The sequence below is a fragment of the Apis cerana genome, linkage group LG4 (genome assembly GCF_029169275.1).
Source record: "Apis cerana isolate GH-2021 linkage group LG4, AcerK_1.0, whole genome shotgun sequence".
NCBI lineage: Eukaryota > Metazoa > Arthropoda > Insecta > Hymenoptera > Apidae > Apis > Apis cerana.
The window spans coordinates 9,995,917-10,022,769 of NC_083855.1; the positions used below are offsets into that span (position 1 = coordinate 9,995,917).

The window sequence follows — 26,853 nt, forward strand, 5'->3', positions numbered from 1 at the left end:
TTTTTTATAAAAATTTAAACTCCATTCCATAAAAATAATTTAAAATAGACCAGAAATGCTCGAGAGGGGTTATAAAAGAGAAATATAAATACTCGTTTCACGCTTATTTTAAATTAAAAAGTCGTTCGAAATAGGTTTTAAAATTCCCATTAAAGTGTTCCGGTTATTAAAAAGTGGTCAAGCGGACGATCGTAAAAGTAACCTAAGAAAATGAATATTTGGCTCTCCGAGGCAAGCTTAGCTAAGAAGTTTGTAAGACCAAGCAAATTTTCTATCGGTGGTCCTTTATCCGAATTGAATATCAATCACGCTTATATGATTCTTATATTAAAACTATCGTAATTTCTCGATCGTTACTGCTTTTTCCACACCAATTAACAGGATTATCGTTCGCCGGGCCGTGATAAAGGAGAGTAAGCCGGGTGGGAGTGTTTTTAATACAAAAAGTAAGGGGTACCGTGTGTTGGACACTAACGACTTCGACAGGCACGCACCATTAGCTCGTATCCTCCAACCGTGGTACTTGGTTTGTCTACCTATTTTAACCGATGTAAGAGCCGCGTGTCTCTCGTCCATCTTTTTACTGTTTTAACCACGGGGGACCGAAACGTTTCTACGCCGGGCACGTGCCTCTCTCTTCTTTTTTTTTCAAATTAATACCGTCGAACCACTTCTGGCCGATTTGCGACAATGAAAGTTTCGTCGTGAATCATACTCCATAAAGTGTATCTTTCTCGAAGCTTAGAACCTGGGAAAACAAATGCTAGACATTTAGAAAAAGTGAAAAGTGTATTATTTACAGTTTAAACGGATAATAATTTTCGAGAAATATCGCCCATTTATCGCGAAATTTTTGACGATAAAGGGGGAAGAAAGAAAAGAAACTCTTGTGTACACGAAATATTATCGCGAAACTGTTGATAAGAATAAAGAGAAAAGGGAGGAAATCCTCGGTAATAACGGAAGAAAAATAATAATCAGCGATGGAGGAGAGAAATTTATGACGAGAGTAAATTTTGTACATCGGTAGACGTAGATACATCAAAATAGAGGGAGAAACTTCTCCTGACATTCACGTGTCCAACGTGGACGCCGACGATGTCATTAAACTCCTCGTTACGGGGAGCCGAAGCTAAACCAACTCGTACTCGGGTGTAGCTGAACTAACGGCGAGGGTACACGACCCAACACCGACCCGGTACCGAGCTTTATAGCCAGACAGGATTCACCTCGGTGATTGGTTACATTACCGATACGCGCGTCTCTCATCACGGCGATGCTGTTACAGCAATCGCGGTGAAACTCTCTGCCCTGTCCTCTCCTCGACGAAAACAACACCATAGAAACCTGCATCTGCAAGGAACGCTTCCTTCTTTCTTCCTCCTCTTTTTCCCTCTTTCTCGCAATTTTTATCGGCCACCTTTTTTCTTCCTTTTGCGACTTTTCCAACAGATCGAACGTTCTTTCCTCTTTTCTTTCCTCTTTTTTTAATTATATGCACGTATTGATGTAATTGGAACAAATAGTACTCACAAGTGCATATACGAATCAAAATTTGCATCTAAAGATTTGATAACAAGGATTTGCATCGAGTTTTCAATGCAAAATAGGACGAATAATTATAAATGAAAAATAATAATAATAATAGATGTGTGACGAAGAGCAAATGGGTTGGACGATGTGTTCGAAAATCTTGGGAATTGATCAGTCCGGATGTCACATTTTGTCTGCGCGGCATGTTCTCACCCTTGTTGTTGGGGTTTCGTGCCCCGTTTGCACCCGATACACATGCATAACAGTCGCACGTGCGTTAAACATACACACTTCCCTTTCCAGCACCCCATCTTTCACCTACGTCTCTTTCCCTTCGATTTTCTCTTCTCTCCTACGGATCTCGACTCTATTTCATCCAACCATTTGTCTCTGCGGTTACGAATGCAGTTACAGCTTCATCCACGTAGTACGATTACCGTTTATCGCTTACCATTGTTCGGTGAAACGTAGTCGATATCGAGAAGCATTCCAATGTTTTCGTATTGAATTTTTTACGTAATCCTATATACAATTAAAATTAATTAAAAGATTAATTAAATACAACGTAAGATTTATTAAAAAAAAAAGAAAAATATCGGTTTTTCAAGCAATATCAATTTTTAAATAAAATAACAATACGATTATCACCATATGTATTATATATATTAACATGTGCAACTCTGCGATGATTCTTCGAAAAAATAGTCGGACGAGCCCGATAATCGGAGAATTTTCGTTCACAGAGGATCTGAGCGGGCCGGAACGGAGAGTTTCTCAATCGGAGCTTTTGTGAAACAGCTGTTTCTACGGTTGTCGCGCCTCGTTACCGGCCTTTTTTCCTCCACCCTGAAACAAGAAGCTGGCATCAGGACGTCGTTATAACGCGAGGCGTCCACTTTTCCACACGCTCCTATATGTTCATCCTCTTACCCACCCCATCCTCCTCGAGCCGCCGCTGTCGTCCGTGGTCCTTGTGTGCTGCAAATAAACCTCTCCTGGAAACAAACAGGGACAAACTGGACTTCCACTGGACAAATTGACACCCCTAACAGACACGTATGTACGATGCCTGGGACCTCTCTCCTGTTTTCACGATTCGACCGTGTTGATCCACTTTGCGCGCTTGTTTAAAGACTAAATAGTATAACGGTGCAACTGTTGTGCTTCGTGAAATGTATATAATAACTTTCGTCTGGGATTATCGTTCAATCCGCGAAACGTCGTTAGCTGTAATGAACGTAAAAGTTGGAGTGGATGAAAATTGCCATTGCTGGGTGGGTATATCGAAATTTCCAAGATGAAGTTCAACGATAAGTTCGATTCGAACACGTCCTTCTGACTATCACTTTTGATTGAACATGCTGGGATAGATATATATTTATAAAGTGATAGTCACGTGGCGGACAGTGATACAATATCAGAACACGATTCGCCACGTGTCGCTCGACGTGAGTTCTGTAACAGCACTTTCGCTTTATTATAATACACCCCTAAGTCCGTGTCCCCAGCGATCATAATCGCATTTGGCTTCTGCCTTTCACACAGAAATCACGTCCTAACACGAATCATGTTACATACTAGTTTCTATGCTAGTAAAACAGTACGAGAAAATTCTAAAGAGAAATTAAAACTTGGATATCGCGTTATTAAAATGTTTGAATGTTATTATTTTTTTTTTCTCAATGTGGAGTTAAACAGTTTTCCTTTTGCATTTTACATTTATATCACAGCTTATTATTATTATAGTTGAACGTTGATCCTCTTCGTTAAATTATGAACCGAATAATGATTTGATAATTTAACGATTAAAATTTGAAGTTTATGCGGATGGAATGATGTTAATTTGAATGAGAAATTGTATTTCTGGATACAACAGAGATTTAAAAAAAAGGATACAAGAGTTTCCAAACAATTTAAGAAAGTTTTTTGTGAAAAATGGTTGTGCTTCAATCGTTTACGCGAAAACATAGAGAAATATGAAAGAGAAACCAGTGAAGAGAAAGCGCCAAATGGCCTGCTATACCTTCCAGCCGCATGAAATTGACCCATAAATTCATGTTACATGATTTACTATACCTTACAAACTGACAGACCAGAGAAATATTCGGTGCGAATACTCGGTCAACGTTCAATGCTACCGTAGCCACAGATTTTCAAAACAGCATAGAATCGCGCCAATATAACATTGAATATTCGATTTTACGTAGATGATATCACCGGTCCATGGCTGATTTTTATTATTTTATTACAACAACCTCCATAAATTTTAATCGAGCACAAACTGTTTTTGATGAAGAATTTGGCTAGAAAATAATTAAAAAAAAAATATATAGAAATTATACTTGTAAAAATATCAGTGACATCCGAATTTTTTAACGCGTTATAATATTTCTATTAAGATTTATCATATTGTTTAAATTTACTTAACCCTACCCATTCGTTCGTTTTCAATTCTCCCAAAAATTTCTACTGTTTGTTTTGTTCGACGATGATCAAGAAAGATTCTGTTCCATATTCTAGTATTTCGAAAGGGTCGTCGATGAAAGATCCCACGACCACCCGAACGAGGCCCGCATCTTGACATCCGCCGGTACACTATTTAGCGATAATTTACTCGTGGTCGTCGTCACGGAATACCATCGAAAAATTCAGAATACCGTGGTCGTTGACACCGAGAGATCAGGCTTTGAATCCCACGGGTATATTGTTGTCCAATGACACGTCTGTATTTACACGTCGTACGCCAAAATTGCATGTTCCGACAGCGTAAATACGCCCGTATACGCCTCGAGATCCAGGCCTAATATCGACGAGTGCTTTCTCTTTTTCATCCACCGTTCATGTAATGCAATTCGCATTTATCCAACACATTTATTCAATAATATTAAACGTTAATATTATATTTTTAAATCGATTATTACATTGATATATTTTCATAAATATTTCCTAAGATTTCGAAATTTTTTCAAAAGGTGCAAAAATGAAGAAATTCTCCTCTCGTATATATATAATAGAAGGATTAGACGATTAGGTGTCGAGGGATCAATTTTCATTCTTCTTCAACCGCGTTATTCAATTCTATCAAAAGAATTTTTTCCGCTTCTTCCCATGTTTTTTCTTTCTTTCTCTTTTAATAGCATTAAACCTTTCGTGTATCAAGATCCAGGGGAAAGGTACATTTATCTCGTTGCACGATTCGTTCTTCTTAAAAAAAAAAAAAAAAAAAAATTGTCAAGTTTGAAATTCATCAATCGCACCTGACGAATTCCGTAAAGTATTCCCATGGGTTGACCATTTTCTTTTAGGAGACAAATAAGAAACAGACTTTATTCAGGTAAAGGACGTTGACAAATAAGTCGTCCGACACATAGTAAAATGGAACACCTGAAAAATCGAAGGATTAGTATAACCCCTATGAGAGAATTCCGACCGATTTCTTTCATCCTCTTTTCGTCTAGCATTTTATATCGAGGAAAAAAATTTCTTGATATAAAAATTAACAAGATTCGCTCGCTCGTTATATATATTTATACAAATCACGTTTATCACGAGGCGAAAGATTTTATCATCCGAGCATTGAAAGCGATCGATAATACCGAAACGAAGACACAAAATTTTTACTTTAACGTCATTTTCTACCCGATTCGGAACTAATCGCGGTCCGCTACCGGAATTTTCTGCCACTGACGACCGAATAACCCAAATACTTCACGGACGTCTAGTTTTTCCATTATCCTTTTATTTTCTCCCCCGACGCGCCTCTTCTTCCTCTCCCTAACTTTCTCGAAGCTCGTGCGGAGAACCGAGAATCGGCTACCGAATTTTTCCAATTCGCCTTTCTACTATGATTTACGAATCCCTCGACTCCCAGTCGACTACGTGCAACTTCCTCCAGGTCAGCGCAAACAAGAAGTTGCACGAGGAAGGGAGAAACTTGTGCAAATACCTCGGTACCGGCTAAAGACACTCTCTCTCTCTCTCTCTCTTTCTCTCCTCGTGGCGATGACTTCTGTTCCAACGCGTTTCTCTTCGTCGTCCCGGTAGCGAAGATTCACCTCGAGGCAAAAGCCACCCCATCGAGGCTTGCCACAACAATTTCTCTGTTCACGATGTAGGTTACCGAGACGATGCTTTCAGAGATCTTTTAGCCTACTGCTTTACTGCCCTATTATAAATCAATTCCTACAGGCTGACCGCCAAGGCCGCCCTCCAAGGATCTTTTCGAAAGTTCATCAAACTGTGTCCAAGCGAGCTACTTTTTCCTCGCTGGGAGAGAAATCTTCAATTTACTGCAATCGAAAATCCTCTTAATTGTTGATCAAGTAAATGAAAACCTGCGAAATTAATACATAAAAAGTCATTGAGGAAATACGAGATTTTAATAGCAAATTTTCAAATGAAAAAATATTAATAAGATTTTATGATGTGGTTTTAATTTTCTATTTTTTGTCTTTTTAAGTTTCTTTTTTTTTCTTTTTTTCTTTTGTTAAATAATTTACGATCAAAGATAAGATAAGAAGAATTAAAAGATTAAAGTGTTACTCGGCGGAATGACTAGTGATGTTAAATCAAACAAGGAAATGTTTTTGTAAAATAATGATAATGTAATCAAATTAAAATAAATAAGTATTAAAAATTATTATAAATAAAAATAATATTTATTGATCTCTAAATTTCATATTTATCTCAAACATTGTCATGTTTGTGTCATATCAGTTAAAATTCTTTTTTCTTAAAAGATTTTATTTATAGAGAATTAAAATTTTAAATATTTTCTTTTGTCTTAAGTATTAAGTATTATTTAATACGTTTTTTTCAGTCAAAGTAACCTCTTTCATTCATGATTGGAATCATTTTTTGAGCTAATTTCACCGCGGCTGGACTTTTGAAAACATTCATTTTAGTTTCACCTAACTTGCAAAATAAATCGTCAAAATCCTCGGTATCTTCTTTATTTGCCAGCATTCGTAAATTAAGCACGATTCCAGCGAAAACAGCGTATATTTTTCTTTTATACAACGCTGCTTTTAATTCTCTCATCGTCGGTGATTTTCTTTTGCAATCGATATTTTTCATAGTTTCCTCTAAAGTGTCCAAATATATCCCGAGGAAATAATCGTCGTTATCGTATTTTATATCAATTTCTGGACAAATATTCAAAAAGTATAATAAATCGATAGCCGGAGACGTATAAACGGACATTTGATAATCAACCTGAAAAATATTATATTATATATACAATCATAAAGAAGCAAAATTAAAAATACGATTCCACTAAAGTACATAGAAATTTAATTAAAAGAAATCATATTTTCGCCTTACTCTCTCTTAATATACATGGAAAAAAAAAATATTACCAATAAAACATCGATAGGTTGGCCTTTCTCATTTTCTTTAAACATCATATTATTGATCCAACAATCTCCATGATTTAATACACAGAATTCGTTCGCATCATAATTATAGACATCCGTACATCGTGATCCGATAGTTTCTGCTAATTTTATTAACTTGCTCGCTGTAGATGCACACTTTTCATCTGACCATTTTTCTATTTGATTACCTATCCGTAAAAGACTTACTTCCATCATTCGTATAAAAATTTGAGGACATTTAACCGACACGATGCCACCATCTTTGAAAAATTCAATCAATTTTGGATCCTATAAGATCAATCTTTATTGAAATATTGATTAAAAATTCGTAAAGTTTTAAATATCAAAAACAAATTATTTAAAATAACACGAATCTAAAAAGTTTTAGATTCGAGTTTCGTAAATTTAAAAATTAAAATATCGATATAAAATATTCCTGTTTAAAATATAATCTTCGATGAGGCTACCTACTTTTTCAAAAATTGCAACAGATCCAGCGTGCAGTCTCGCAATTTGTTTTATAAGTAAAGAACAATGTTCACGTGATAATCCTTTTTGACGATCTTTCATAATAAATCCTCTGTCTTTTAAATTCTCCATAATGAAAAATGGAGGATTATCGGAAGAGTATAATAAATTCGGTCCAATTTGATGAGAGATAAATTCCTTTATTCTCGGTAGAATATCTTGTAAAACTTTCAATTCGATCTGGAATACATTTTGTTGGCGAGCAATCTCGCACGATAATCCGTTCGAAGGTTCGGTTTTAATGATAAAATTGATCGAACGTTCCGATTTTGTTTCATTTTTCTTATTGTTAGAAATAACCACATATCTCACATGCATTATATATAAATCACTGAGGAAATTTAATCCTTTCTCTGACATACAATGACGTTTAATTTCCAGAATTTGAACGATCTCGTTCGATAATTTCTTCCGAAGCATTTTCTCAAAAATATTCTCATCGATTTTTATTTCCATTCTAAAAAATATATTGAATAACAATTATCGAATACTCGAATAATCAAAGTTTATCACAAATATTATTTTTCTTTTCGAAAGATCGTCGATTACAATGTCTTAATTCTCATCATTTTTAATAACTGCTTGAGCAAAACTTATATAACGTATAACATATTAATTCAACATATAAAGTAATTTATATGATAATCAATCCATAATAAAATAATTTATCCAATTAATCAATTATCCAATTGAAATTGAATTTTAATCATTATATACACGTCGATTATACTTTTTTTCTGCTGCGAAAGATAGTGAAGAAATAAAAAAAAAAAAAACAGAGATAACACGAATACTCCTTTCGTAGAAGCAGTTTTAAATGGCAAATATTAAGATAATGAGATTGACTCTGCACCAGTATAAATATACATCACTATAATCGTATGAATTATGTATAATTGGAAATTAATGGATAGGTACGCACATGCAAGTTTTCGATAAATAAATAAAAATATTCTTAACAATTTTTCAAAACTACGATTCTCAACACTAACTTTAAGCACTGACATACGCACGACACAAGACGATTCTCTGATCTTTTATGACTCAGGCCAATGAGTTTTAACGAGTTTAAACCAGCTTACTTCACTATCATGTTCTCAAAGACATATGAACAAGATATATTCTTACCACTCAGTTTTTACGAATATATATTTCCTCACACTGACTTCTTAATCTTCATATTGTACAACATTGTGTATATAATGATATGTTTATATACACATTTAAAGCATAATATTTTAGCCATCAATGTCTCTTTATATGTAATAAATTAAAATATGTACACTGATTGAGTAACCAAAAGATTAGTCGAATTGAAAAATGACAAACATCGAAATTAAATGATAGATTTAGAAAAATATTTGTGATAAAAATATTATTAAAGAAAAAACTGGAGAAACAATAGAGAAACTAGGGTCAGAAAGTCGGATCAAAAAAGAATCATAAATCATTAGTGATGCCAAAATCTTTGAAATGTTACAGCGGTTCGAGTCCCGTCCTATAACTTTTATAGAAGGTTACAAAACAGCTACCGTGCCTCTCATCTCGCCATTGCTTTTTCTTTTTTTCATCTCCGTTTCCCTGAATTTCCACAAATTTTTGGGAACCTAAAAACTTTTACGACACATGCGGTAAGCCAAGAGTCGTTTCGCCGGTTACCGCAGTTAAGCAAGCGGGAAACTTTTCGAAATACTTCAAAAAATTCGAAAACGTTCACAATTGGTTGGTAATAAATCATCCTCGTCCTTTTTTTTTTATATTTTGTTTTTACTTTTATAGAGATTTATTCTTTGTTTAAGTCAACCGCTAGTCGGTTTTGATTTTTCAAATTCAAACCTCATTGGCATTATGTGGAAAAAGTTTAATCTCTTCGAGGAGAAGAACAGAAGAAACCATTTTTTGTAAAAATAAAAATAAATGCATAATTTATAATTAAACGATAATAAATAATCGAATACTGATTTCATAGATTTGTTATTAATTTGAATTTGGTATTATTTTGAAATGATGAAAGTTAAACTGATTTTGATAAGTTTTTTCGAACATAATTGTGTCAATTCCCTTAATGCGATAATGCGTTAATTAAGTTCAATAAAATTTTATACAATTAATTTATCAGTTGACATATTTTAATTTTTGGAAAATATAATAATAAATATTGCGCAACAGCATTTCAAAAGCAGTTGAGATTTGTAGTTGAGATTAAAATATCTATCTTTTACTAAATATAATTGATAATTAATAATATGTAAATATAAGATAAGTAGTGCAAGTATTCTCTTTATAATAAGAGAAAGAGAAAGAGTTCAATATTCTTATAAATTTTATTATGTTATGACATATGAAAAATATAATAAGCCGTAATGGATGATGTAGGGAGTGATGATTTTCTATGGTATCATTGGTAGTCCATGCATATGTAAAGATTCCTCAAAAGGGTTTCTTCTATGGCACACTGGCTCCAGAGATACAAAGGGGCTTCTCTTTCGCGTGTCCCCGCATTTGTTTTATGTAACCGAGTTTATGTCACTCCACCCACTATCATCCGGCAGTGTTTTATATAAATTTTTAACTTGATTACACACAACGAGCTTGCACATGAGAGGTCTCTTATTGCCGTAGTTGATTGAATAATACAAGCCCTTCGAGCTTTCAAATTGTGTTATTCTATGAGCGAATATTTTATATTTTCTTACACAAATCTTATCAATCCAAGAGTTTGACACATTCGCCATGTTAATTGTGCGAATTATCACATATTTATACGTGACATCCCACATCTTTCATGACAATCATTATTTATCTATTAATTTTTATTTTTTCTTATTCAACAAATGATTATAAATATTATAAACTACATTTAGCCACTATATTTTTATTTTTTTTTATATTGTAAAATTAATATAATCGAAATATTTTTTTTAAATAATGGTAACGAAACAAAAAAAATGCGATAGAAAATTTCATAAATATTCACATTTTTGCTATATGTATATAAAAATTGCTTCATAAAAATTTTTCATGGTAAAGGAAAAAAATTAAAAAATGAACGAGATTCACGAAAAGTAAAGACGTAGGAAATGAGTGAGTTTAAGAGACAGAAGATCGAAGGGTAGATCAGGCAAAGCGCGTGGCAAAGCGGACCATACTCCTGGAAGATAGTCCAAATGGACCGGTACGTGTTTGGATCGCTTTTAAGAGGGCACCGTAAATTTTGCGGCCCAGCAGGGTTGTAAACTCGAACCGAACCGAACAAACGGCCCTCGCGAGGTAGGGGTGCCACCAACCTACAGGGGGTAAGAAGCGCGCGCACGCCACGCCACGCTGCGCCGCGCCTCCTCCTATCCCTCTAACAGACAGAATGCTGCACCACCTCGCACCACCTCACAGCATGCTTAGGATACGGGTCTTTCTCTCTCTTTCATTCATTACATCTTTTACCATTTCTCTTATTTTCTTACTTCATTCTCTTACTCTTTTGGAGAAAGTTCGACAACTTCATACTTCATGTTTCATACTTCAACTTCTTTCTTTTTTTTTCTTCATATTATACGTATATATAGTCCTTTGCACTCAAAGAAATATGTTTGCTACAAGGATAATAAAAATTTATGAAATTAATATAGAAATTTAATGTTATACAGAAACGTAAATATTATTTATTCTATTTCATTAAGATTTAAATATAAATTTTATAAATTTTTAAAATAAAAATGAAATATAAATTGTAATTGTATATATTTTGGAAAATCATAATTCTCGAAAACATATTTCTTTCGGCATATTTGTGTCCAGAAAAAGAAAAGATAATGTTTCAAAATTATAGACAGAGATATAGACATATGAATGAGGAATATCCGGTAAGGACACTTGTTTCGATAATCCTCGCAAAACCCACTACGTTACCACGAAAATTTCAATCTATCACATTTTAACCAACTGCTTTCACACGTAATAGTTAAAATATAACCAATGACAATAAATTGGAAAGTGAAACTTTCATCCTAAAATTTTTTGAAAGACCTGACATCGATACTATTTGACTTGGGAAACCAGATTGATATGATGATATTTATTTAATTTCTTCGAATAATGATGATCATTATTGTAACATATTTATAATCGAAATCGGAAAGTCTTTTATTTACGTTACCGGATTTACTACTATTCCATTAATTTCATTTACAAATAACTGTCATTTTTTAAAAAAAATAGAAATCATCCATTTCATAATTGTAACATTCTGCTTATAAATGTACTATATCATGATTATAAATGTTATCATATAATGATGTTATAAATGATAACATTATCACGATAATATTATTACGATATTTCTATATAAAAAAGAATGAGTCTTTCTCTTTTTTTTCAAAATTTTAAATATTTCTTGATATATTGTAAATAATAATAATAATAATAATAATAATAATAATAATAATAAAACAGCTATAACTTCTACATATTTCATATGTCATATAATGTTCTCAATAGAAATCTTACCATCCTTTCAACACTTACACATAAAGGATTAGGTACACATGCTACATAATAAATAGAAACAAAATTCTGATGTATACGATTAAATAGCAATAGGTTTTTGATATCTTTTAATAAACACAAATATTTATTATTCATTGTTTTTTTAGGTTAAGTAAATATTTAATTATTTTATTAATATTACGTTGTTATATATGAAACTTTATTTTCCTAATTTGAAATTAATAAACATGAATTTTAAATTATACTATGAAAAAATAAAAATAAAGATTGTATACATATTAATAATTTATGCATTTAAAATTCATTTTTTAAAATCATTTTATAACTTTATAATACTTACATATAAGAGTAGCGAATGTTGAAATCGTGGTTGAAGTTGAAACTGTATCATGCGAACTGTCAATTAGGAATCCGTCGGTCGATTTCAATATCTGCTGAATCGATCCTTTTCGAGCGTTCATAGGTTGTCACAAGTAATTGTTCCGAAATTTGCTTATCTATACTTACAAACAATTTCTCTAAAGCACATAGATTTTATTAAATTAAGAAGTATAAATGAAAGTTTTTTTCACGTTGTAAATTTATTAAATTGAATAAAATAATTAAATTAAATTAAATATTCAATTTCAATTATTATATTTATGTGTTCAAAAAATATTTAATAATATACCCAATGTATATACTTACATATATAAATCCATGGATTTTTTTTTAATAATGATAGTACATACCTAGATGGCGTACCTAGTTTGTCTGGGGATTTTTCTAAAGCACATAGATTTATTATTGATTTCCGATATAGATATTAGTTACTTAATGTATAAAAAGAAAAATATAAAGTTATTGTATTTTTAGATTATAATTGTTATATAAATAAATTATATGTATGTTAAGTTATCTTTAATATCTTTATTCGTTATACAGGTATTTATTTTATACAAAATTAATTTTTTCAAAAATTATATATAATTATATTAATTTTTCTTTCAAAACTTATTGACAAACTTTTTAAATCTATTTTAATTTATTTTAATTTAAAATATTTCAATTTATTTCAAAAATAATATTATGAATCAAAATTTTTATTAAAACTATTATATTTACTAACATCGTGTTCTATTCCAATATTTATATCAATTTTAATAAATGAAAATTTGAAACAATTTAACAAATATTAAATATTTACATGTCAGAATTACATAAAAAAATATACAAAACCAAAAAAATTAAATAAAAATCATATAATTTATTGTGCTGCTTAATGGATTTTTTAAATAGAAATTACAAATAAATTAGAATTTGAATGAGAAGAATTATAATATCGAATTTGATATTATTTAATATTTATATCAAGTATAATATTTATTACTATAAAAAAATCATTCTTATTTGTATTATTTAATTTATTTCGATGTGATTATCGATTTTTATCTCATCTTATTAATTTGAATATTTATATATATTATGATTTACCAAACATATATTATAAAAGTCATATAAAAAAAAAATAATATTTGGTTTTAATAACAAGAAAAAAAGATTTAATTGGATATTCAATTTTATTCCATAATTAAATATTTATAGTTTTGTTTTGACTAAATATTAAATATACTAAATTAAATATTTTTATTTCAATATGTATTAGAAAAATGTACAAATTATATCAAAAATTTCTAAAACATAGAATATAAAATCACTACATATTTTAGTAGATTTTTTAAGTGCAAATGCTATAAAATAAAATATTGAAATTTTTGAAGTTGAAATTTTTAATCTCTGTACAAAACTACATTTTCTATCTGAGACTAATCACATAATATCATGAGATTCATTTGAATCATGCTTTGGCTAGATGTCACAATTCTTATCTTATAATAGAACAATAATACTTCCCATATTTGACCCATATATTCAATTTTGGATTTCTATGTATTTTCTCCCGCTGCTCTTATCTCATCTTTCTCTATCGATTTTGTTTTATCTTTATAATCAGTAATTTAAAAAGATTTATTTATATTATTTCTTACAACATTTTCACGTTTCCATTTTTTAAATCGATAGAATGTTTTACTATTAAATATTAAATTTCATGAAATTTCTAAGATTTCCTGTTGCTGTTATATACCTACCACGAAAAGATATTCGAGAATACATGTATGCAGATGAAACAAGAGAAACTGTTCGCAATTTTGTATCTGGATAACGATGATATTATTTAACAAACAAGCCGGATGGAAGATTTATCAGTGTACTGTTACCATTAATCTTTGCAACGACTTTAGCACACCAGCATGAAATTATTTCTCGGTAATTAAGAGATTAAACTCTGTTGCCTGACACTGTCTTACAATCTCTTTTCTTTCCTCTTTTCTTTAATCCATACTTGTATATTACTTATATTTCTTATCTTATTACTTTGATCATTATATGTTATAATTTACGCAATAAAATGTATTTATTTACTTGTCTTTGTTGAAAACAAAAAAACAGAATGCAACTTTCTTATAATATGTAAGAATATATACAATATAATTAACTTTGTTAAAAAAATTGTTTATTTTTTTTATCTTTTATGTTTTTAACGTAAAATCATAGATAATTAGTATTTGAAATATTTTATAATAATTTTAAAAATTATTATAAAATCATTTAATAATGCCAAAAGAAATTGCATTTTCTTATCATAATGATTAAATCATTTTATTTTTAGTTTACACTGATTTCTAACTCAATTAAAATTTTATCGCTAAAAGTTTTACATTATTGTCAAAGAAAAATGTATCGTTATAAACTAGTAGAGTTATTCAAATGTAACATTTTCAAACAATTGAACCGTTTTTTTCTTATTTTCTAAAAAGGTGATCAGAAGGAGAAAAGAGAAAGAAAATAAAAGGAAGAGGAAGAGGAAAAGAGAAGTAATTGTTCAAAGTCCACTATAGGTCCAGTAATTCCGAAGGCGAACCATCATGTCGGCGTCTCGATTGGTACGGACATACGAGCACGCACGTATTCGCGGTACAAGACTGAAAGGACACGTCTCGAATATTTTACCCCGGGAGTTTTTCCTCTTTAATTGATTCAATCGGCGAAAAACACGGCAGGACCGCTTCACCCTCCGGGAATTTTCACCCGCCGCCGCCTCACACCACTTCCGCGTCATCCACGCTTTCAGCAACCAACCGCTGTAACGAGACGCTAGAACTAACCTTCCTTTTCGATGAAAACGCCAACTCCTCTTCGCGGTTAGTCCCTTCCCTATTCCCTCATTCTCTACACCTACTTTTCTACCCTGTCTCTTTGTCTCCCTCTCCCCTTTCCTTCATCCTTATTTTCTCTTTATTATTATTTTCAATTTCTCTGGATCTAAATCTCTTTATTATATATTTGTCTAATCATTCTTTGCAATTTTCCAATTTTATTATCCCTTTACCTTTGCTTTTATCTTTCTTTTTCTATTTATAAAAGATCAATTTAATTAATTCATGTTTTTTTTTGTTTTTATTCTCATATGAATAAGTACGTTTTTTTTTAATTTATCTATTATTTATTCTTTTTTTAACATCGTTATATTTTATCAATTTTTTATCAATTTGAGATTAGAATATCCATGTCCCTTACATCGAGGCAATTTCGTGATGTAATATAGAAACATTTATATATATACAGAGGCGGAGACGAAAGCAGCATTCCTGTGGATCCATTTATCTGTAGGAAATCGCGTTTGTGAGAATACACTGGAAACAGAACTTTCCATAAATGATGGAAACTCGGGAATTTTCCGTTTATTATTTTAATTAGAGCCTTCGGGCCATACTTAACGAGAATCTGGCTGTCTGCGTTTATATTGTGTTACATCTACAAAATGACAATGGAATGTGATATTATCGGTTTCTACTTACATGACGCCCTGTAATTTGCGCTCCAATCGAGATATAGAAAATTTTCACAATAGATATGTATATTTCTTATCTTGCTTGTACTTTGTAATTTTTATTATAAAAAAACGAATACAAAAAATATCTATTCTAATTTTTTTATTTTTAATGCATAAATTTATTAATTGTTAATTAATTGTTTATTATAATTAATATAAATTTATTAATTAATCGAATGTAAAAACATATAATTAAGCAAATAGTAAAAATTTAATAAAGCAATAATTATAAATAATGTGATTAAATTTGTTTTTCTTAAAAAAAATCTTTAATTTAAGAACTATTATTAAGATAAAATTGGTATTCTAATGAAAAAATTAAATATCTTGGTCGTTTTTTTCATTATTTTTTATATATCAGTAAAAATTGACTACTGGCTAAAAAAGTCCAGTTTTTTCCGTTGCTACGGGAAGGATAGTGGGATTAGTTTTTTTGTCATTAGAAGGTACCGTTAAAAAAAGTAACGGAAAAATAACTTATAATACCAATTTTTTATATGTATTTTTTCGAGAAAAGAAAATAAAATAGTAAATAATTTTTTTGTTTAGTTAAATTTTGTTTTATTACACAAAAAAATTACGTGACGACGAGAACATTTTAAACTTCAAATCCAATGTTTATTCGAAAATAAACAATCCTGTCATAAACCTAAAAAAATCCGTTACTTAAAAAAATTGACTTTTCAACTCTTTTCAACTTTTTTCTTCAAATACCATTTTTTGCACTTGAAAAATGCGCATAAAACAATTTTTAAAAAAGTTAAAAAGATTTATGATTTTTCTTTACTTGGAAAATATCAATAGATATTTTTTATAAAAAAAAAGTTTTAAAAAAATTTAACTTAAAATTTTCGTTTCATATTTTTTATATGATAGTTATTTTATTTATTATTGCTAAATTATTTATTAATTTATTAACATCCAATATTGTCAATATAAAACATTTTTAATAAATTAATATAAGATAAGAAAATAAGAAAAAAATCTATTATGACATTTACAAAAAAAATATAAAGACTAAGCAAAATGCAATGGGGCCAATATTGATTAAATACCATGGAATATTTTGAAATCGGATATTTTAATTTGTAAATAGAGCATATTATTCACAATGCAATGTATTGTGATGACGATATCTGTAGGGTTCAGAAGTGCCGCTTTTAATGACCCGGACGTATATAGTTCCACCTAGCAATGTCGTATTCAATTCCAACCTCTATGGTCTGCGTACTTTCAAAGTAATTCTCTTTCCAATTCTTCGACCCTTTCACTTCAAAAATTTGGCTCATATTACCGTATCTATATACTTGCGCCGATTTCTTCAATATCCACGTTTTTTTTCAAATCATTTACATTCCGATGAATCCGTTTGCAACTTTTTTTATTGTAATAAGTGCGTTATTTTTTTAATTCTATTTAATAGAGTTGTTTAAACTAATATTATTATAAATATATAGCGAAATTTTATAAATTATAAATGTTTTTTTATAAGAACTATTAATTTTTTTAATAATTATTTTAAAATATAAAAAAATTTCAGTTCAAATAATATGTATAAAAATAACCAAATTTTTTTCATATCGAACAACTTGTATGAATATCAGTATAAATATTATTTATTAAATTTATAAAGTAAAAATTTATTTATTTTTTAAACATCAGTTTATAATATATATATACATATATATATATCATAAATTAAAAAATCTTGTTAAATAATTAGTTATTATATAGTTTATTAAAAATTTAAATAAAAATTATAAAATATCAAGTATTATATTTACTTACTAGATACACGTAAGTTTGATTTATTACCTACAGAGTGCAGCACATCATAGCTCAAAATAATCGCAGCTTAATTTTGCGTTTAACGAAAATTATTTTATTTTTATTTTTGTTATAATTGAAAATTTAATTATAATAATAGATGTAAAATATTAAAAAAAAAAAAGATATTTATTATGAGTTTATAATTTCTAATGATATAAAATAATATAAAATAAAAATATTATATTTTATTACAGGAAATTATTATCGTGCTTTGAAAATTATCCTTAAAATAATATCATATAAAATAACGTCATATACAATAAAAAATAATTAATGAGACTAATAAAGATAAGTTCTCTAATTAAATCTATATAAAATTTTTATGCGGGAATATTTAAATTTTAAAAATATTTATATTGTTTATAGTGTTTTTATTTGAAATAATTATATAATAATCATATTTTTCATAAAATTTCGTTATTATTTATATGTTTTAATTGTGATTCACAATGAAAAATTCTTTTGTGATATAAATATTTTATAAAATTGTATCGATTCGATTAGAAAGCTAATCTGTCATTTTGTACGGCAAAAAATTTTTATAAGCAAAAAATTATGAATATTTGTCTTTAAAATTAACTGATATATTAATATTTTTGAATAATTTATACTACATAATTGAAATGAAAAATGAAAAATGAAAATATATAGCAAAAAAGAATAATTATATTTATGTAATAAATAGAAAAGATTGCGCAATAACATATATTCATTCAATCAATTTCCAATAGTGTTCTAATTAAATTTCTTTTAAATTGTATTTTATGAAAAATAGTTGATTATTTGGTTTACGGTGTTAATTATATATACAGATGAATCCTCTTATAAATCGTACAATTTTTTTTTGTGGACGACATTCATTTGGTTATTTTATAAGACAATTTCGAATATCATCTCAAAACATGGTTATCGTAAGTTTTATGATAAATATAACATAATAATAAAATAATAGTAAAATAATAGTAAAATAATCTCATAATAATCTCATTTATTTATTATTGATAAAAATTGACAAAAATTAAATATATATTTTTTAAGTTTTCTTAATAAACTTAATTTTAATAAATTTAGGTAGGTGAAAAAATACCCACAATTGATCTTTTTGAAGATTCTCCAACAAATAAAGTCAATCTTGCTAAAATTTCAAATGGAAAAAAAGTCATAGTTTTTGGAGTACCAGGAGCTTTTACACCAGGATGTTCAAAGGTATAATTATTCTTAAATTATTCTTTAGAGATTATAAATTTTTGAATGAATTATTTTGCTTCTAAATATGATGAAAAATGATAGTAAAGTAGTATAAGTTTGATTTATTTCAGTAAAAAAATAAATTTTATTTTATATAAATATTTTATTTATATAAAATATTGATATAAGGTTTAATATTATTTTAGACACATCTTCCTGGTTATATACAAAAAGCTTCAGATTTAAAATCTAAAGGAATTTCAGAAATTTTTTGTATTTCTGTAAATGACCCATTTGTAATGGCAGCATGGGGTAAAACACAAGGAGCAGAAGGCAAGGTAATATTAAATATATATTGTATATATTTTTTATAAGCAACATACATTATAATCAAAATATTCTGTTTTGTACATAGGTACGTATGTTGGCAGATCCTGCAGCTCAATTTACAGATGCATTAGAATTATCTATAGATCTACCAGTTCTGGGTGGAAAAAGAAGTAAACGATACTCAATGGTTCTTGATGATGGAATAATTACAGAGTTAAATATTGAACCTGATAATACAGGTCTTTCTTGTTCTTTGGTAGAAAATATTAAATTATAAAATGCATATTATTGAATATTATGTAACAAACCTATTAAAAAATTGTAAATTGACTTTAGTCTTTAATATTTACTCTTTATGTTTATTTAAAAAAAAATTGTAGCATTATTTATATAATAAAATATTATATCTCAAAAATTTTATATAATGTACTTCATTTAATTCTACTGTTTCAGTTTTATACATTTTTAATTATATTTGTTTTTTTGTAACTTATTTTATATTGAAAGATATAAAATATTTATTATTAAACTAATTAATATATTACTTGTATAATACTTGTATATATTATGTATTGTATATATTACAATGTATGTATAATATACATAACTCAACATTTGAAGTTTTTAATTATAAAGAAAAAATTATTGATTCTTTTCACTTTTTGATAAAATTTTTTAAATCATTTTTCAAATTACAAATTTCTAATAGTATTTTGTTCTTATATGTTTTTATACAATCTATTAATATTTCTGAAATATATAATAAATATTTTATATTTCATTTATATTTCATATGCTAAAATGTAAATAAAAAAAACTATTGTGCATAAAATTTATAATATATTTATAAATTTATATTTAATGGTTGAAGTTAACAACACTATATACGTTACTAGCTTCATAACAATCGAAAGACCAATTGTTGATGTATAATGCTTGTTTGTGTTGGAAACTTTATGGCGCCAATTATGCCACTTTGCTGTTATTTGTGAATTTTTTTCATATTTTTAAAAATGCCGGCTTTTTTAAAGCATATTGAAGTGGAAAACTTCAAATCTTATAAAGGAAAGCTTATTATAGGACCTTTAAAATCATTTACTGCTGTCGTTGGACCAAATGGTTCTGGTAGGTTATGTTCTATTAGAATAGTATAAGCAATTCTAATAATTTTACATTTATTATATATTATATATATATATATATATATCTTTTTATTATAGGAAAATCTAATTTTATGGATGCAATTAGTTTTGTTATGGGAGAAAAAACAAGTAGTTTGCGAGTAAAACGGTTTAGTGAATTAATACATGGAGCTTCAATAGGGATGCCAGTTGCTCGAAGGTATCTATGAATTTTTTCGTGTTATTTTAGAAATATGTATTATTTTATAATATAATATTTAAATTTTATTGAAAAATTAATATAATATATGATATTTTAATATTTCATATTAATCTTTAATTAATTTATATAAATAATTTTCCATTACATATGATTTTTATTTTATATTTTTATTTTAAAAATATTTTGAATTTGAAATCAATTTCTTTTAATTTTTCAATTACTTTGAATTATTGAATAAATAATGTATGAATAAATAATTATAATTATAAAATATAATTATATATTTTATTGTAAATTATTTTTCAATGCAAAATATGTTGTTATTCTTTCTTCTATTTATTAATTTATTTTTTAAAAATTCAATTTTAATAAAAAATTATATTTTTCAATAGTTTTTGTAATTATAAATTACAGTGCATCTGTAACTGCTGTGTTTGAATTAGAAGATGGTACTGAAAAAAGTTTTATGCGTTCTGTTCAAGGATCTTCTTCAGAACATAGAATAAATAATAATGTACGTTTACATGTTTTTAAATTATATTTTAATTATAAATTTAAAGAAAATTTATCAATTTTTTTTATATAGGTTGTTACTAGCCAAGTTTATCTTAATGAACTGGAACAACTTGGTATTAATGTTAAAGCAAAAAATTTTCTGGTATTTCAAGGAGCTGTTGAGTCAATAGCTATGAAAAATCCAAAAGAACGTACTGCACTTTTTGAAGAAATTAGTAATTCTGGAGCATTAAAAGCAGAATACGAAAGGTAAATTACACATATATATTAATTTTTTATAGAATATATATATTTTTTATTTTATAGATTAAGAACGGAAATGTTAAAAGCAGAAGAAGAAACTCAATTTTCATATCAAAAAAAGAAAGGTATTGCTGCAGAACGAAAAGAAGCAAAACTTGAAAAAGAAGAAGCTGAAAAGTATCAACGTTTAAAAGAAGAATATGTAAATTATTTATTTGTTTATAATTAAATGTATATTTTATTAAATGTAACTTATAAATATGAATCATAATTTTTATATTTATAGATAGAGAAACAAGTAGAACTTCAACTATTTCGTTCATTTCATAATGAAAAAAGTACAGAGAACTTAGAAGTTTTACAGAAGAAAAAACAACATGAAATAGAAAAAATTGAAAAGAAAAAAGAAAAAGCAGAGGAATTATTAAAAGAAAAAAAGAAAGAAGCTGGAAAATTAGGAAGAGATCTTGCTAAAATAGAACAGGATATTAGAGAAGTAGAAGTTGAAATAACAAAAAAGAGACCCACATTTATCAAAGCAAAAGAACGTGTTGCACATATGCAGAAAAAAGTAGAATCAGCTAGGAAATCATTAGCTCAAGCACGTATTGCAGATGAAGCTCATAAGAAAGACATACATGAACTTCAAGAAGAATTACGACAAGTTGAAGAAGCTAAAGCAGCTTATGAAGCAAGTATTGCTGGTCAATCACAATTACAAGGAAGAGATGTACAACTTGAAGATGAACAGGTTAGAAAAAAATTAAATAAAATTAATTTAATAATAATATTTTATAAAATAATTTACTTTGAAATATTATATATTACATTTTTAATATTATATTATAATATTTAACTTTTATAATTATATTTATAAGATATATATTTAAATATTTATTTGAGAATAAAAATCAATAAATATAAAATTAATTCAAGGTTAGAGAATATAATCGTTTGAAGGAAGAAGCAGGTAAACAATCAGCAAGATATTTACAACTTCTTGATTCTATTAATCGAGAACAAAAATCAGATCAAGATAGACTTGATAATGAAGGAAGAAAGAAGACAGAAATAGAAAATAAACATAAACAAAAAGGTCATATGCGAGACGAAGCTCTTAAAAGAGTGGAAAAATTAGAAGAGCATATAAGAACTTCAGAAGCTGCCTTAGAAGATCAGAAAAAGTTGCGAGCTGATTTACAATCTGATGTTGGTACATCAAAAGATAAAATACAAAATTTACAGCGAGAATTAGAAAGCATTTCTGAACAACTAGGTGATGCAAAAGTAGATAAACATGAAGTATCAAGAACTAAAAAAAAAACCGAGATTGTGGAAAATTTTAAACGTCTTTTTCCTGGAGTGGTAAGCTTAAATTAGATTTATTTTTTATTAAATTAGATTTAATATTTTATTAATTTTATATTAATTTAACAATGTACTTATATAATTATTATTAATTATAATTATATATTTCTTAGTATGATCGTATGTACAATATGTGTGAACCTATTCATAAAAGATATAATGTTGCAATTACAAAAGTTCTTGGAAAATATATGGAAGCTATTGTTGTTGATACTGAAAAAACAGCCAGACAATGTATTCAATATCTCAAAGAGCAATATCTTGAACCAGAAACATTTCTCCCTCTTGATTATATTCAAGCAAAACCATTAAAAGAAAGACTTAGGTATGTAGATAAAAATTATTAATTTTAGAAATTAATTAAATAATATTCTTTATATAACTTATATAAAAATTTAATATTATTTCTATTTTAAATAAAATAGTAATTATATATATATATATATATATATATATATATATATAATATTATTTTCATTTCAATGTTATAAAGATTATAAAATTTTATTATATAATTTCAATTTTTTTTTTCCAGAAATATTCAAGAACCTAAAAATGTAAAATTATTATATGATGTATTACATTTTTCACCCAAAGATATTGATAGAGCTGTATTATTTGCTACAAACAATGCACTTGTATGTGAAACACCTGAAGATGCAAATAAAGTAGCTTATGAAATGGATAAAAAAGCAAGATATGATGTATGTATACAATATTTTTTAAGGATTATAATAATTAAATAATATATACATGTATAATTACAGTGTGTTGCATTAGATGGAACATTTTATCAAAAAGCAGGAATAATATCTGGTGGTAGTTTAGATCTTGCAAAAAAAGCAAAAAGATGGGATGAAAAACAAATGTCTCAATTAAAAGCACAGAAAGTAAGTCATATTAATTTCATGTACAATTTATGTATATTTTATTTTACATAAAATTGTATCATAGTAATATAATTGTAAATATTAAATATTTTGTAGGAAAAATTAACAGAAGAATTACGTGAATCATTGAAAAAATCACGAAAAGAATCAGAATTAAATACAGTTGAATCTCAAATACGAGGATTGGAAACACGTTTAAAATATAATAAAAGCGATTTGGCTGCTACGGTAAATAATATAATTTATGTATTATATTATAATAATAATAATGGTAATAATATTATCTTTAAAAATCTATTAATAATTTAATAAAAATTTCTTTATAAATATATGATTATGAAATTATGTTTATTACAGCAAAAGCAAATTGCAGAATTAGAAACAGAATTAGATGCTCTTCAGAACGAATTAAATATGTTTGGTGTATGTAGATTTTTTTATATTTATTTTTTTATATTTATGTAAAAACTTTTGAAATATTAAATTAGTATAATTTTTGTATATAGCCAGCAATAGCTGCAATTGAAAAAACTATGGCTGAAAGAGATCAAGAAATACAAAATATCAAAGAAAAAATGAATAATGTTGAAGATGATGTATTTGCTAGTTTCTGTGAACAAATAGGTGTATCCAACATTCGACAATATGAGGAAAGAGAATTACGGTATGTGTAATGTTTTTGGAGTTTCTAGCGAAAAATTATTTATAAAACTAAATTTAATTATATTAAATAAAATTATTTTTTATAATTATATTTTTAGTTCACAACAAGAAAGAGCAAAAAAAAGAATGGAATTTGAAAATCAATGTAATCGCATTTATAATCAATTAGATTTTGAGAAACAACGTGATACGGAAAGTAAGTAGAATTATTATTTTTTCTTATATATTTTTAGAAAATGTAATATTAAAAAAATATATATAATAATATATTTAAAAAAATTAATCATAATCTATTAATTTATATAAAATTTAGGTAATGTTTTACGATGGGAACGTGCCGTACAAGATGCTGAAGATAAACTTGAGTCTGCCCGACAAACTGAATCTAATCAAAAAGCAGAAATAGATCATGATGAAACACAGATGGAACAATTGAAATCGGCACGAAATGCAAAAAAAATGGAAGTTGATCAAAAAGAAGATGAAATAGGCAAAGCTAGACGTGAAGTTGGAGCAATAGCAAAAGATATACAAGCTGCTCAAAAACAACTGAATGCTATTGAAACTAAAATTGAACAAAAGAAAGCCGAACGCCATGCTATTTTAATGCAATGCAAGGTATATTGAAAATTAAATTAATCAATTTATGAATTTCTTGTTCAAAGATTGTTCAAATAATTATGTAATATTACATAGATGGAAGACATTGCAATACCAATGCTTCATGGAAATATGGAAGATATTGCTAGTGAAACTAGTACAACTAATACTTCAGACACTAACAATGATTCATCTTTAAATACTCAGCAACAATATGAACGTGAAAAACGAATAACTATAGATTATGCTCTTCTTCCTGAAAATTTGAAGGATATAGAAGAAGAAGATATTAAAAAAACTACTGACAAATTGACAAAAATAATTAATGATTTACAAAGTACTATTCAACGTATTCAAGCTCCCAATATGAAGGTAAAAAACAATTGTAAAATATTAGAATATATATTTTATAATAATCAATTTATTTCGTTTTATTAAGATAATAAAGAATATACAAATATAATAGTTATAAATATTATTAAACTTGTTAAAACATTTTAATTTTTCTTCAGGCAATTCAAAAATTATATCTTGCTAAAGAGAAATTACAAGAAACTAATGAAGAATTTGAACAATCTCGTAAAAAAGCAAAAAAGGCAAAAACACAATTTGAAAAAATAAAAAAAGAAAGACATGATAGATTTATGGCTTGTTTTGAACATGTAGCTAATGAAATTGATCCAATTTATAAGGTTTGTTAAAAATATATGATAAAAAATAGTATATAAATATCTATATACTATTATTATTTTAGAGTTTAGCAAAGAATCAATCTGCTCAAGCATTTCTTGGACCAGAGAATCCAGAAGAACCTTATTTAGATGGTATTAATTATAATTGTGTGGCACCTGGAAAACGATTTCAACCAATGTCTAATTTATCTGGTGGTGAGAAAACTGTAGCAGCATTAGCATTATTATTTGCAATTCATAGGTAATCCAATAAAATTTAATTATTAATTTTTTATCTTATATTAATTTCTTATTTGTAATTTGTTTTTGTTAATATATTTAATGTAAATAAATATATTAATATATTAAAATTAAATAAAAATTAAATAAAATTAAATAAAAATTAAATAAAATTAAATAAATTATATTTAAATGTAAATAAATATTATCTTTTATTAATATATTATAACATAAATATAAATAAAATATAAATTAATTCTAATATATAATTTTATATACTATTTATAGTTTTCAACCTGCACCATTTTTTGTTTTGGATGAAATTGATGCTGCATTGGATAATACTAATATAGGAAAAGTAGCTAGTTACATACGTGATAAAACAAGTTCTTTACAAACGATTGTCATATCTTTAAAAGAAGAATTTTATTCTCATGCTGATGCATTAATTGGTATTTGCCCAGATGTGAGTAAAACTGCATATTCATATATTATAACACTGTTATATCTTTTTTTCTTAATTACAGGTTGGTGAATGTCTGGAAAGTAAAGTATTAACTCTTGATTTAACTACATATCCCACACACATTAATGCATAGGATATATTTCTATATAATTATGTATTACAATTATATTTTTTATTTGATTTTATTTTACATTTAATAATTTTATGTTCAATATTTAAATTTCTTATATTCGAAATTTATATTTCGGAATTTAATAAAATATTTTATGAATTATGTATTCAAACAGAAATTGTGAAGTCAAAAGATTTTCAAAAAATATTTGGATTATTAAATATTTTACTAATATTTTTCTCTCTTTTTTTTTTTTTAAAGTTAGTGTAATATATATTTCAATTGTTTTTAAATTTAAATAGAGAAAATTGCCTTTAGTAATGTAAAAGTTGTTTGATAATAAATTATTTATATAAGTATATAGAATTATGTATGAAATTAAAATAATATGTCAATTTTTAAGTTAAGTATAAAATTAAGTCAAATGTTAAATCAATTTTTATATTGTAAGTTTGTAAACATGTACTTTTCTAGGATAACAAATTTTATTATAATATACTTTATTAGTTTTTAAATGTT

At 27.2% G+C, this 26,853-nt stretch overlaps 3 protein-coding genes and 1 long non-coding RNA gene across 11 annotated transcripts; 3 read left to right on the plus strand and 1 right to left on the minus strand.

Moving 5' to 3' along the window:
* Window positions 1-2,087: 2,087 nt before the first annotated feature.
* On the minus strand, window positions 2,088-12,437 carry LOC107996136 (uncharacterized). 8 transcript variants are annotated; one of them, XM_062074043.1, is made up of 7 exons: window positions 12,280-12,437; window positions 7,380-7,893; window positions 6,891-7,196; window positions 3,967-6,747; window positions 3,610-3,836; window positions 2,468-2,528; window positions 2,088-2,379 (listed from the first exon to the last, which is right to left on the minus strand). In XM_062074043.1, exons 2-4 carry the CDS (start codon window positions 7,890-7,892, stop codon window positions 6,349-6,351), a joined length of 1,218 nt encoding a protein of 405 aa, XP_061930027.1. In that variant the 5' UTR covers window position 7,893; window positions 12,280-12,437; the 3' UTR covers window positions 2,088-2,379; window positions 2,468-2,528; window positions 3,610-3,836; window positions 3,967-6,348. The 8 variants fall into 8 exon arrangements, with proteins under 8 accessions (XP_061930027.1, XP_061930030.1, XP_061930032.1 ...); XM_062074046.1 differs by having other exon boundaries at window positions 2,468-2,760; XM_062074048.1 differs by having other exon boundaries at window positions 2,088-2,392; window positions 2,468-2,760.
* A 322-nt stretch (window positions 12,438-12,759) lies between these two features.
* On the plus strand, window positions 12,760-15,963 carry LOC114577299 (uncharacterized). The gene is made up of 3 exons (XR_009829562.1): window positions 12,760-12,863; window positions 14,043-14,246; window positions 14,798-15,963. It is a non-coding gene; the product is annotated as an uncharacterized LOC114577299 (long non-coding RNA).
* Window positions 15,964-17,721: 1,758 nt separating this feature from the next.
* On the plus strand, window positions 17,722-19,641 carry LOC107996137 (peroxiredoxin-5, mitochondrial). The gene is made up of 4 exons (XM_017054052.3): window positions 17,722-18,614; window positions 18,775-18,909; window positions 19,098-19,229; window positions 19,307-19,641. The coding sequence occupies exons 1-4, from the start codon at window positions 18,516-18,518 to the stop codon at window positions 19,496-19,498; spliced, it is 558 nt and encodes a 185-aa protein (XP_016909541.1). The 5' UTR covers window positions 17,722-18,515; the 3' UTR covers window positions 19,499-19,641.
* Window positions 19,642-20,130: 489 nt separating this feature from the next.
* Window positions 20,131-26,849, plus strand: LOC107996146 (structural maintenance of chromosomes protein 1A). Its single transcript, XM_017054061.3, has 20 exons — window positions 20,131-20,346; window positions 20,442-20,562; window positions 20,980-21,079; window positions 21,152-21,330; window positions 21,388-21,526; window positions 21,611-22,075; window positions 22,261-22,689; window positions 22,806-23,017; window positions 23,228-23,396; window positions 23,460-23,582; window positions 23,679-23,810; window positions 23,940-24,005; window positions 24,089-24,246; window positions 24,344-24,441; window positions 24,559-24,863; window positions 24,942-25,217; window positions 25,358-25,537; window positions 25,600-25,778; window positions 26,045-26,222; window positions 26,284-26,849. Exons 1-20 carry the CDS (start codon window positions 20,235-20,237, stop codon window positions 26,353-26,355), a joined length of 3,693 nt encoding a protein of 1,230 aa, XP_016909550.2. The 5' UTR covers window positions 20,131-20,234; the 3' UTR covers window positions 26,356-26,849.
* Window positions 26,850-26,853: the final 4 nt, after the last annotated feature.